This window comes from Dermacentor andersoni, chromosome 9 (genome assembly GCF_023375885.2).
Source record: "Dermacentor andersoni chromosome 9, qqDerAnde1_hic_scaffold, whole genome shotgun sequence".
In the NCBI taxonomy this organism is placed as follows: domain Eukaryota; kingdom Metazoa; phylum Arthropoda; class Arachnida; order Ixodida; family Ixodidae; genus Dermacentor; species Dermacentor andersoni.
In genome coordinates, this window is record NC_092822.1 from 16,704,280 (window position 1) to 16,717,158 (window position 12,879).

The window sequence follows — 12,879 nt, forward strand, 5'->3', positions numbered from 1 at the left end:
GCGTCGGGAGAATACCTCGAACAAAAATGAACGCGCGGCGAATACGGCGCCGATGCGTAACTGGTTAACAGAATCTTGCGTGGCTTCATTGTTACAATGGCAAAACGAGTCTGCATGTTTGGTAGACGCTCATTCAATAATTTATCTTCCTTGCTGATTGGACTGTGTGATAACAGCAACACCAGTTTCATTACAAAAAACCCCAGGTGGGCGAAATTTCCGGAGTCCTCCACTACGGCGTGCCTCATAATCAGAAAGTGGTTGTGGCACGTAAACCGCATAATTTAATTTAATTTTAATTTTAATCACTTATTTCGGTATTCTCATACGGGCCTCGATTCCAAGTCGGGCCTCAGCTCCTCCGAGGGGAACACAGCTCGAACGCAGACACGGCGCTTCATTACGTTCCTTGGCACTTCTTGAGGGAGGTGCATGCTCCTTGAAACACATTGGCTCAAGTGCTTTTTAGTTGGCACCGAGGCCGCCTGGCAAGAAAATTGTCACTCGATAATCGCCGCGCAGTGTCATTAAAACAGTGACCTCCTCAGTCGAGTCGCTTAATACAGAGGCCAACGCAAAAGCTTTCCTGGTAACTGGTTGTACACCTCCCTGCAATAAAACGTCGCTCATGCTTTGGCGTAGTTGTGGTACAAAGCAATCGTTCGCTGTCACTTTTCAGAGAAACATACATATCGCTACTTCCGAGCCCAACATGACCGGGGTATTCTCAGCGCTATGCTTGGTGCGTATTAAGTTTGATCTATCGGCTCTCGAAGTTACGCTGAATGTGGCCCTGGCAAGGCCCAGAGCAGAGAGGCAGGCCCTGCTATTTCTGAATTAAGGCACCGGGCCGAAAGGAAAAAAAATGGTTGGACGAGGGTTGTCCTTTGAGGACAGACCAGAAGGCTCAGAGAATGCATCCGGGATTGCTGCTTTTAAGCTTCCAGCGGTTGTTCAAGCAGCCAAGACTGCGTCAATGGCTACAAGATTGATTTTGTTTCCTGTGCTGCATCCAGCGTAGTCATGCCAGCTTCTTGCACAGGTTAAACTTGGGTGTTTCCTTTACACGCCATTTCTACATACCATACCTACTAGTACCCGTCAGGCGCGCAGACTCGCGAAACATTTGTGTGAACGGCCCAAAACAGTCGAGCGCATATTTGTATGCTCCAATGTACGTACCTGCGAATGTTAATGCATCGGCCCTTTCAACGACATTAATTAGCAGGATATTATTGGCTGAGGCTAACTTCCTTTAAGCCCTTAGTCGGATTTTGCATCAGCCAAGAGTCATTTATGGGTTTAGTGAACTTGAGCAATGCAGGTCTAAATTCCCGGCTGTGGTTTAAGCCTCTCCGGATGCGAATCTTGTATGTTTTTTCTACCTTCTGTTCTTGTCGCCCGTCGTCTTCTCTTCCTCTCAGTGTAGAGCAGCGGGGTTTTATCTTAGCCCGGCATGCGCCTTCCTTCAAATAAATTTCGTTTTCACCAACCTCAAGGACTGAATAGGGTATACCCGATCAAATGATTCTCCTTTCCACTGCCCCCTTGTACTCTTTCAGGAACGGCATTCCAGAAGGAAGGCGAGGCTTTGGCCATCAAGTCACCGAACACCGAGTCCGTGGTCGTCGACGTGACGAAGACTCCGGACGCGATACAGAACCTCATCAAGGACGCCGATTTAGTGGTCAGGTACACCACGCACCCAGGCTGTGTCCGCAGCTTTCGCATGTGCGCAGGCTTTCGGACAGCAGCTCTTTTTCAGCCGCCATACCAGGCGGCCCGTTGTCATTTCCGGTGAGGTTGCTGTTTAGGAAATTGAAATGAGTGTTTTCCGGAGGACTGTGCAAACGTGAGTGCGCTGAGGTTGCCGCAGTTTTCATAAAATTATTCTACCTTGCGAGCTTAAGTCCTCCGCTCCGATATTTTTATTGTGATAGCAATTATATGGACACTCCAGGCGCATCTCTGCCGTCGCCGTGAGGTTCCGTACAAGTGAAAGCGTGTGAGGGTGAGCCGGCGAACGCGGTTCAATCTCGCGTGCGCGAGCAAGGAACGTGGCCCGGATGCGTGCCCGCTCTTGTAACGCGCATAGCAGGGGGTGAGGCTTGGGAGGAGGGGCTTTCTTCTACGACAGCTGCTACGGTGCCTCGATGTCCTCCTCGCCCGCCGCTCCGGACAGAGTGGAGGCAACCGCGGCGTCTACTACGGCATTCGCCACGCGAAGCGCGGACGCCGTAGTAAACGCTTTTGGCGGACGGCGTAGGGATGCGTTGCTGGCGCTCGTGTGTCATGAAAGCGGTCTGCGACGTGGCTAAAGTGCACGCCGACGCGGGCCTCACCTTTAAAGCGATGTGCGATGCTTGCAGAGTGCGCGTAGTGCCGGTAGCTTCGTATGCGCTGTGCTTTTGACGTATCGTACGTGTTGAAGCAACAGTTACACGGAGGTCAATTGGCTCGCGGCTCCTGCCGCGATTTGTAATTCCAGCGTTTTCACACGGTTTCCGCGTTCATCGAGCGATGTGCGTTCATGTTTACCTGTGCGCGCATGCCCCCCTGCTGGTTAATTTAGTTAAAACACTGACGGGCTAGTTGGTTTGAATCCATGATAGAATATGTAAGCGCGACTGAACGAGGACTTAAAAAGAAGCAGACACACAAAGACTGCGTTGTCTCCGTGTGTCTGTTTCTTTCTACGTCCTCGTTGAGTCGCGCTTACATTCTATCATTGTTAATTTAGTTAGTAAGCGAATGTTTACAAGTTTATACAGTCGATAAAACTACTATCCTTATTCGTACAGCTATCTGCTAATTTGCTATCGGTATCGGTGCTCCTCCTTTCCGGCGGAACTGCGATTTTTTTCACTTCTATATAAAGTAGAATCGTCGGTGCTGTTATACATTTGTCTGTATTCTATAGCAGCTGAACTCGGCTGCCACCAACCGCGGTGGCTATGGTGTTGCGCTTCTAAGCACGTGGTCGCGGGATTAAATCCCGGCTGCGGCGGCCGCATTTCAACGGGGGCGAAATGCAAAATCGCCAGTGCCTCGTATATGGAGGCACGTTAAAGAGACCCTGGTGGTCAAAATTAATCCGGAGTCCCCAGCTACGATGTGCCTCATAATCAATTCGTGGTTTTCGAACGTAACACGGCAAAATTCATTCATTCGTGCAACACGGCTGCCATCCTCAGCCCATCCTGTCTATTCCATGTTCCGACTTTATGGTTGTAAATATTTCATGCAATGGAAGCAGTGAACTAGCCGAGCTCCGTATTAAAACTGTACAGCATTTTCTTGTGTACAGTGCCTGTCCTGTCAATTACATCAGCTTGTAAAGCTACGTTCTAAATTTCTTCCGCAACATGTGGAAGAAAACATTAGGGGGACGGTGATCGCAAATATGCATTTCCTGTGATTGCTCTACGCACCTATAGTCGGTTAACATTGCTTGACGATGTGGACTGACAGTGTTTTTTAGTCAGATCATAAAGGTATCTCAGTGTCATTTTTACTGTAGCATTCGCGAGATCTTGCACAAAAAGTGCGGAACTGTGAAACTGTACTTATTTTAACAGCTTGCTGCCTTACCCGCTACACCCAACGATAGCCCAGTACTGCATCGCACACAAGACAAACATGGTGACCGCCAGCTACCTCACCCCGGAGATGAAAGAACTGCATAGCGCGTAAGTGCCGTTTACTTAACTTTATCTCAGGTCTGGACAGCTACTTGCCTCAGAATTGTTCCAACGAAGTGATGTTCATCAAGATTATTTCCTGTGACCATACTTTCAGAGCCGCTGACGCGAACATCACGGTTATGAACGAAGTCGGCCTCGACCCTGGCATCGACCACCTTCTGGCCATGGAGTGCTTCGACGAAGTACGCAGAAAGGGCGGCAAGGTAGGTCGACGCCGTACACATTCTTCGTGTATTGTTAGGCACCAGCAGAGTCATTGTACATCGAGGATGTGGCTTCGGTTACACGCACTCGACGCGAACGGGTCGAGTTGGAAATTAGCTGACCCAGACTGACCCGGCCGCCTTTACATGCATCCGCCAAGCGAGTTTCAAAGACCTACCCATCCTCTGATGACGGGGTGACAGAACTCTCGCTCGGCACGATCCGCTGGCGTTCATGTGACCCCGACGAGCAGTTTACAGCCGGACAAGCCAACTCGGCCCGCCTGTGTCGAGTTCATGTAAACGTAGCTTATGGCTCGGATTGCGTTGACGGTGCATTGTCGTTTCTGCAGGTCTTATCCTTCGTGTCCTACTGTGGTGGGCTGCCGGCCCCGGAACACGCCAACAACCCGCTTCGATACAAGATCAGGTGGGCCTTGTCAAGAGAAACTTTGCGTGCGCTGAATGTCCTGATGTCTCCTTTATGTCATGTCCGTAAGTTTAGGCTATGTACGCCGAGTTGTCAAAAACCAAACAAGATCAGATAAAACCGTTGCTGACATATTTTTCATCGTCACACCAAGTAAGGGGGGAATAAGTAGCACGTGAGCATGTTCAAATAGTGAAATATGCTGGCTTCGAATATCGGGCGCAACACTAGATATTTTTCGTATGACAGTAAGCAAGAAAAAAAAATTAGGAGGGCGGCGGGTGCGGCAGGGGGGGGGGGGGAGGTAGAAATTATTGTACAAAGTCCTTTCTTTTTTTAACAGGCGCAACGCCGTTTGGAAGTCTGGTCGAATAGCCTTTCAATGAACAAAATGTTCATTCAACAAAATGTCAGCACCGCATACAACGGGCGCTCGAACCATGCCGATGGACCCTATATGTGCCTAAAAATTTTCTTTTTTTTTACCACCGGCCAGCTCCGATAGCGGCAGTGCAACTGTTTGTTTGGTCATAGTAGGAAATTGTGAAATTGGACAGCAGTCCATTGAACCGCATTCCTCAATTCGAAAGGAAAGTGTACGATACGTATCCGAAAATTCAAATATTCGCACACGCTTAGGAAGTAGTAAAAATAAACGTAAATGACAAAATGTCTCATCCTAATTATGTCCTCTTCTTACTCGTCACAGCTGGAATCCACGAAGCGCCTTTGTCAATTGCATGGGACCGGCTCGATATCTCGAAAACGGCAAGGTAAGCGACTGCAATTCAAGCCGATTTTTCGACATTTCCCGCATTGCAGACGCAGGATTCGGGATTAAATCCAGACTCTACCTGCATGAATGTTGAGCCTGGAATACGGGTGGATGTTAGCCAGGTGCAGCGGTAACCTTTCGAATGCATTCCACATGGGCGCCACGTTTATTGCATCGTATATAAGATTGTGTCCATAGAAATCTCGCCTATAGCAGCATCTTCTGAGTAAGCTCGGACACTCTCGGCCTGGGCTTGCTGCACCGTGACACACACTCGTACATTCGGCAAGCCTGTCGGCGAGTTTCGCCACGCAGTCAAGCATCACAGCTCTCGCGGCGGCGTCAACGCACTTATGGCCAACGCAACGCTTGTTTCCGTGCAGGAGGTGGAAATAGCTCCCGGTAGTCTGCTGGACAACGCCCAGCGCGTTCCCTTCCTGCCGGGCTTCAACCTTGAGGGATACCCGAACAGAGACTCGCTTGTCTACAAGAACACCTACGGTATCAACAACGCCCACACCGTGCTTCGCGGTACGCTTAGATACAAGGTGAGGAGTGCTGATGCAGTAGCGATGCGCGAGGTCAGTAGCAAGAACGCCACTATACATGTGGCCAACTCTGGGCTCGCACGAGGCCCTGAACTTGCACGTTCATTGGAATGGCGTCGCGCAGGTCAACGTCAAAATCGTTTCATCGACAGTTGTATGTCGGCGCAGAAAGCGTACAAAAACTGTAACATGTTATATCAGACCCGAAATGCAACGCTTAAGATTAACAAATAACATTTGCAAGTTGTTCCCTCGTTCGGTGAGGTCGCAAGAAGTTGCTTCATGCAACTGAAACTGGTGGAGCCATCTGAAATTATGCTTTCGAATGGTTTTCACGAAGTGTGCCATGCGTGTAAGTGTGCAAAGCGACACAGTCAATTTATTGGTTAATATTTACTCAAGCTAACGTGTCGCGGTCTTTCTCCCAGGGATTCTCAAGCGCCATGAAAGGGCTTCAGCTTCTCGGACTTCTAAGTACCGAGCCTCACCCCAGCCTGCACCCGAGGGGACCGGAGATCACCTGGGTATGCGTCGAATTTTTGCCGGGTGGCACTACATCCGTGCGATCGCACACTCACCGTTTAGTTGCCGCTTGATATTCAGGCTTGTATGTCACTATTTTGTGCACTGATTTGCTACCTTATACACTTGCCATGGTTATTCAGCACTTATATTTCGTTTGCACAGCGCCTGTTCATGACGACGCTGATGGGCCAACCGGACAATCTGCTCACCTCCAACATCAAGAATCTCATCTACGACCGGGTGGACAAGTGCGAGTTCAGGACGAAAGCCATTGAAGAGTACGTTCGCCCTCTGTGTTCGTTCTTCCGTGCTCCTGTTACCATGCGTCTAGTGACGTCATACTAGCTAAGCTCGCCCAAGTTGGTTTTGTAGGGACAAACACTCAAGGAGCTCTGTTACCTGCTATCCTTGTCTAACGACGTTTTTGTTGACATTGTGAACTGAGTTCGCCCAATTTTATCGCTACAATGGCTTCAAGAGCACTACTTTGTATTTGAGAATAGCATCGTGCTGACCTAAGTGCGTGTGATTCTGTATTCGCGGACTGTGGCCAGATTTGACTGCTGCACCAAAAAGGGAATTGTAACTACTGCATTTACTATGATGCCAAATGTTACGTCGGAGAATGATGGAGAGAATGTGCAAACTCCCGAAAGTGTTAAAGGCGAGATGGGGGTGATGTTTAAAGCTTATAAAGTACTTGGCAGCTTTGACTGACAGCTTTAATATTTAAGTGATGCCGCATCCTGTGCTAAACTCAATTCACAGTCTGGGCCTCCTCGATGACATACCGGTCGAGAAGAAAAACACTCCCCTGGACACGCTCATGTTCCACTTGTCCAACAGGCTTGCATACGGTAAGAACGGGCGTCTGTGGTTCCGTGTGGTGTATTGGTTAGATGTGAGCGCACCCGTTCGAAGGGTTTCAAGTCTGTCTGTCCGTCTGTCGCAGAACCTGGCGAGCGGGATATAGTCATAATGAGGCACGACATCGGGATCCAGTGGCACGATGAAAAGAAGGCAAGTTTCTCTGCGCTACAGCGTCATCGCAGCGAATGAACGCTGATTACAATACTTCAGCGAAGGATAATGTGGACGGAAAGGCGAACGATATCCTTAGAGCAATATATATCCATTGTCCGTTATGTGATGGGCTACCTTAATTTCCTTCGAAGAGCACGTGCTACGCAAATACAGATAAAAGCCCGCTATTCACGCCATTTCATTCAGTCTGGTCGTAGCGTCAGGACTGCTCAGACGCCACCGTCTCTTTTATGCACGTATAGTTAACGTTGTTGTTGCTTATCGCGCATCTGAGATGGCAATCTGCCTCAGGCGCGTTATAAGATCAAAGTAGTATACGTCCAGTTGATAACATCTTTGAACTAGTCTAACCTTTATTTAAGTGTTGTGAAGCCTATACAATTAAAGCTTGTGAAGTTTATACCGCTAGCGTGACTGTTGTGCAGGAAATGAGGCACGTCGACATGGTCACCTACGGAGACCCCAACGGCTACTCTGCGATGGCGAAGACCGTCGGCTACCCGGCTGCCATCGCTGCCAAGATGATTTTGCAGGGTGAGCAAGGTCGTCACTAGCAGTTCGGGAAGCGTAGTGCTACTGTAGTGCTTACTCGCCCGATAGGCTGGTCCCACTAATCTAACGGGGATGCTCCCGAATAAGCCGCGTAGAATTTGACGTCACCGCTTTCATCACGTCGGGCTTTGACAATGAAAATGTCGGTTCAGGTTGCTTGACGTCATACAGCAGAGTATACAGGCCTGCTATCTAAGAGGCGTCGCCTGAACAAGTGCTTTGCACCAGTGTCGTCCCTTCTTTCGTCTTGCCGATCGTGCTGCGTATGTTGAACATGTGCCAAAGCACACGTTCCAAGAGATATGTAGTTAACATGCTCTCTGAACTCGCGCACTGAGAGAGGAAAACTATAGCTTTTGGGTGTCCGTTCAAAGTGTTCGCCCTAAATTCGTGGTTCCGAAGTACACCCTCGCTGTACAGGGTGAGCATTTTAAGTTCTACGAAATAAAAAAAAACATGTTGCAGGCAACATAATTCTAGTCCTTGAGGTGAATTATTGAGACGGACATTACTTGCAGGAGAAACCGAAACACATATTCAACTAATTAACAAAAATTAACTACTTATTTTAGAGCGCAGTTCTTTAGCACCCGTTCCTGCGTCGAGCGTCGGCGTTGTCCCTCGTAACCGAACGAACGAGTAGCAGCGAAGGATGAAAGCGAACGCGGAGCGCAGCGGGAGATGAAAGACCTCGATAGCGAAAGAGCATGAGGAGGAAAACGGAGGAGATGTAGCGGAACCATGAGGCGGAAAGCGGAGGAGGATGGTTTGGCGAAAGCTTGAGAAAAAAAAGCTTGGTGCCGTGTAAGACGTGCTTTGCGGCGACGATGGCTACGAGATGGCGCCAAAGTAGCGTGCGCCGTCTGTATAAAAGCGCTGCATGAGCTGAGTTCTGTCTGCGGCGGCTGCTGTGAGTTGCGCCCACGCATCGCCCACGCGCCAGCTCTCGCAATCTCCCGATTAGCGAGACAGTCGCGCCACACTTAGCTCCATTTGCAAAGTGTCGCACATGACAGGTTGTCCGCGCCAACCAATATACCGCGAAATGAAAACACGTATACAGCTGCGCCATAATTTCACATTAGGGAGTATGGTAACGTCGGTGAATGTTTTTTAGTTAGTTACATTACGGCACATTTGCAATTTACGAATTGTATCCGGTGAACTTGTAAGGCGTATCCAATTTGAAAGAATTTCCAAAATGATGCCAGTTTGGAGATATGCGCCTTCAAACTTGCCCTAAATTTGCACTGTTGTTCCACTTACTTTGTTATCAAACCGCTTTTTCATGTATTGAAGCGCTCACTTTGGAAAATGTCTCGAAACTGGTGTCATCCTGAAAATTCATGTGAAGTGGATATGTCTTGCAAGTCCACCAGCTACAATTCGTAAACTGCAATATGTGCTGAATATTAAGATATTAATTAGCGCATATTGTTAATTAGTTAATCCTGTGGTTCGATCTCGTGTTAGTAATGTAAGCCTCTTCGAATAATCCATCCAAAGACAAGACGTAAGCTATCTACAACAGGCGATTTTTACAAATTCCATAAACCTTAAAAATGATCGGCCTGTAGATAGGCACCGTACTGTACGTTTTCAGTCCTGCTCTGTAGGCACAGCACAGGTTCAGTAGTAACTGCCTGTATGACCATAACGTTCCTGCGCACTGCGCTGACCATACCACGCGACACTCCTTCGCAGGCGAGATCCAAGCCAAGGGCATGGTGCTTCCGTTCGCACAGGAGATCTACGGGCCAATGATCCAGCGACTCAAGAACGAAGGCATTCGATCCTCGGAGACGACCACGAAGAACTACCCCTAGCGTGTGCAACCGCACCGTCCCTTGCAGAGACGTTGGTTAAGGTGGACTCGCACCACGCGGAAAATCGCTGAATCATTCCGCGGAGCGAGAGTGGCGTGGCTCAACGCAGAGCGTAAGACTTTCGCAGAGCGGATTGCGGTGGGATTCGGTGCGCAAGGCCACGTAACGCTCCGTCCTCGAAATGAATCGGCAGTTTCGTACGTCGCGTGAATGTGTTGCCTTCAAGAAGCGGTTTCGGCTACAAACTGCAGTGCCGGCGCGTTATGTGCGACCAGGCACGAAAGAAACACGATTCGTGTTGAGTCGAGACGTCGGGAACTGCCCAGACTCTGGAGTCATCGAAGTCGCAGCAGAGTGCAACGGGTCTTCCGCAGCCTTCACTGCCCTGCTTCCATGTACATAGACGTTGCCGCGCTTTTTGCGCCCAGCCAGCGTGACCATTTTTTTTTACCGTTTTAAAAATCATTCAATAAAAGATTCAGAGCCTAAATACGTTTCTTCTTTCAGAGCGAAACCACAAACGATAAAAAGTCTCGTTTTCTTGTTGTACTGAGCAAGCATTGATGCCTTTTGCATACTTCGACCGGGAATAAGTTTTATTAATTTCCCCTAATACATTCACGTTGTATTCGGGCCTTACGTGTACGCCGCGCGCGGGGGTGGGTGTCGCTATAGGTACATCAACCGAACAACAACGCTACAGCTGCAGAAAATTAACGTCATAAATAATATACTTGAGATCATACTTGGGCACTTGAGATAAACATACAGTGCTCATATGCACGCGGGGTAAAAAGTGAGTAGCTGTGCTGATTGTAATCTCGAACAGAATAAAAATATCTAGTTGTAAATGAACATTCCCAAACGGGCAATTTTGAATACACAACATAACACTACTGTAACAGTAATGAGTGTCATCTGTTGCCTGTGTCTGTACCAGGCGCTGTGGGTATATTTTATTGTGAGCGTTCACACAAGCGGCAGAAAAAAACGCCTCACTTTGCCGTGACATCACTAACAACTAGACATCTAGTTCGCGTACCATGAACATTGCCTAGTCCTGCGTTAGTTCATCGTGCGCATCACATTATTGCTGTTCGTGAGATTCATGGTCATAACGCACGCGTAACTTTTTTCATCCACAGAAGCAGCGCAAGAGTTCCCTGCTATGCACGTATATAGTGCATCGCCTATAGAGGCGCCACTGATGGCCGCCTAGCGGTCACTTTCGAAAGTACCCTCCGGCTGCAGCAGTAGACTATGCAGTAGTAGGCCGGGGAATGATTAGAGCAATACCGCCGGTGAGCTTTTGCATGTACTTGAGCACTTGATCCACCGCGGAAACATTTTCCTTCGACATCCCTTGAAGCTTAGGCCACCATGCACATGCGATGGGTGGTGCTTATTTCGCTCCTAAAACTTCAATAAACAAAGAATCGCGAGCAACAACGCAAGAAAAATACGGCGGACAGCTGCCTCCTTTCCCGATTGCACTTAGCAATGCCGCCACCAGTGGCACGACCGTCGACGCGCACTACGCGCATAGTTAAATAGACCTCGTGCTCTTTCCTACCTTTAACCTTGTGAAAGGATAAGCATAACTGACCACCTGACCATGAGTTTAGTTCGGTTATTACAGCCCCCTGTTTACTGTGATCGCGTAGTTTGATTGGTGAGGAATGCGGACACTAATTAGGCATCTTTCTTTTTTTTTGCAAGTGATTGGTGCCGAAACACCGAAAAAAAATTGGAGGACGCTTAAGCTTCGCCTTCAAGACTGGAATGCGATAGCGTTATCGCACCCCGTTTGCACCGCCCACTCAAACGATCTACGCGAGCCAAACGTCGCGATCGGCACGGACAGCCGGGCCGCGACGCGCCACGAAGGCGGACGCGACCATGGGGCGAGTGGCGCGCCACGTGTCGGGGCAGCGCCGTACATTGCAAGGAGGGGGTCTTCTGTGTTTGCCGCAAGATGGCTCTGCATGTGCGCAGAGCGCGGAAAAAATGTAGCGGAAACGTACTTCGCTACTCGTGTAACTGCGACTTCTGTAATTTACATGCTCCTAATTACCGATATACACCGCAGTATAACATTCTGCGGCACGTTTCTAAGGCAACACCGCATTCACTAGAGGCGCTTTTGTCCCTCTTTGAACTATCGAACTCGTGGCTGAGTGGTAGCGTCTCCGTCTCACTCTCTGGAAACCCTGGTTCGATTCCCACCCAGCCCATGTTTCAGGTTTTTTATTATTTATGAAGTGCCTTCCCAGATTTATCGCTCACGGCCAGCGCGCCGACACCGACGACACCGGCTTTTCTACGACACCAGCTCCTTAACGCTGTCGCGTTAATATGCGGCATGGGCTGCTTCCTGACTGCTCGGAAGTTCAGTAACACTGTGGCAGCTTCTCAAAACACCTCAAGTCTTCCAATACTGAAAATATCTCTTTCAACTTAATTGTTCTTGGACTTTTCTTCAATGTTGTAGAGAAGGTCTTTCTGGAGTGCAAAAGAACTCACCCTTGTTTCTGAGTCAACTTGCAAGGGCAGACTGGGTCTAAAGGCACGAAGGCCTGACAGAGGTCCCGGACCCCACAGTTACAACAGCGGTTATAATCAGTACAAATCCAATACCAGCACTCCCCGCATTTTTGTGTGTGTGTGTGAGTGAGAGAGAAAGATAGAAGTTAGTTAATTCGCACCCGTCAAATAGATGACATGGGTGGAGGCTTTTGCTTGGACCCTCCAAACATCCTCCCTAACCGTCGGCCGGGATCTCTTAGGACACGGCGGCGATCAGGGCGAGGTCGATGACATGTCGTTGAGCATCTTCTTGGTTGAGTAGCAAGGACTCCCAGGATTCTCTACATATATCTCGCTCGTCAAAGCTAGGACAGGTCCAAACCATGTGGACTAAGTCCGCTATACCATCACAGTGCATACACCGAGTGCTATATACCTTGCGGAGAGTGCTTTTGAGGTGATAAGGTCACTGCACCGAGTACGGAAGACCAAAATTCCTTATGGCGCCTTTGCAACTGTACGCCACAGCGATACTGCACCGATTCAGATCTGAAATTGATTCAACTTCACATGATCCGACTTGGCCCAGGAGCGCGTTCTGAGAAATCGGTAAAACAGGATGCATTACACTTAGTGCATTGTGTGCGGCACATTTTGAAAATTTGCATTATCGTAAATTCCGGTCAACCATGGCCGTAGTATAAAGATTCGAATGCGACAGCCTGAGAGCGCTTTTGCACGCCAGT

At 48.9% G+C, this 12,879-nt stretch overlaps 1 protein-coding gene across 4 annotated transcripts in view; it reads left to right on the plus strand.

Moving 5' to 3' along the window:
• LKRSDH (lysine ketoglutarate reductase/saccharopine dehydrogenase) overlaps nt 1-12,879 on the plus strand; it is an 86,121-nt gene that overhangs the window by 61,596 nt on the left and 11,646 nt on the right. For 3 of the 4 annotated variants that reach the window (XM_050174836.3, XM_055068564.2, XM_055068565.2), the window contains 12 exons: nt 1,563-1,692; nt 3,579-3,689; nt 3,799-3,907; nt 4,261-4,337; nt 5,047-5,110; nt 5,496-5,660; nt 6,089-6,184; nt 6,348-6,463; nt 6,954-7,042; nt 7,138-7,205; nt 7,655-7,763; nt 9,486-10,097. In XM_050174836.3, the coding sequence (XP_050030793.1) occupies nt 1,563-1,692; nt 3,579-3,689; nt 3,799-3,907; nt 4,261-4,337; nt 5,047-5,110; nt 5,496-5,660; nt 6,089-6,184; nt 6,348-6,463; nt 6,954-7,042; nt 7,138-7,205; nt 7,655-7,763; nt 9,486-9,607 (1,256 nt within the window). In that variant the 3' untranslated portion in view covers nt 9,608-10,097. Of the gene's footprint in view, nt 1-1,562; nt 1,693-3,578; nt 3,690-3,798; nt 3,908-4,260; nt 4,338-5,046; nt 5,111-5,495; nt 5,661-6,088; nt 6,185-6,347; nt 6,464-6,953; nt 7,043-7,137; nt 7,206-7,654; nt 7,764-9,485; nt 10,098-12,879 lie in introns of those variants that run through there. The other variant, XM_055068566.2, reaches the window with a different exon arrangement.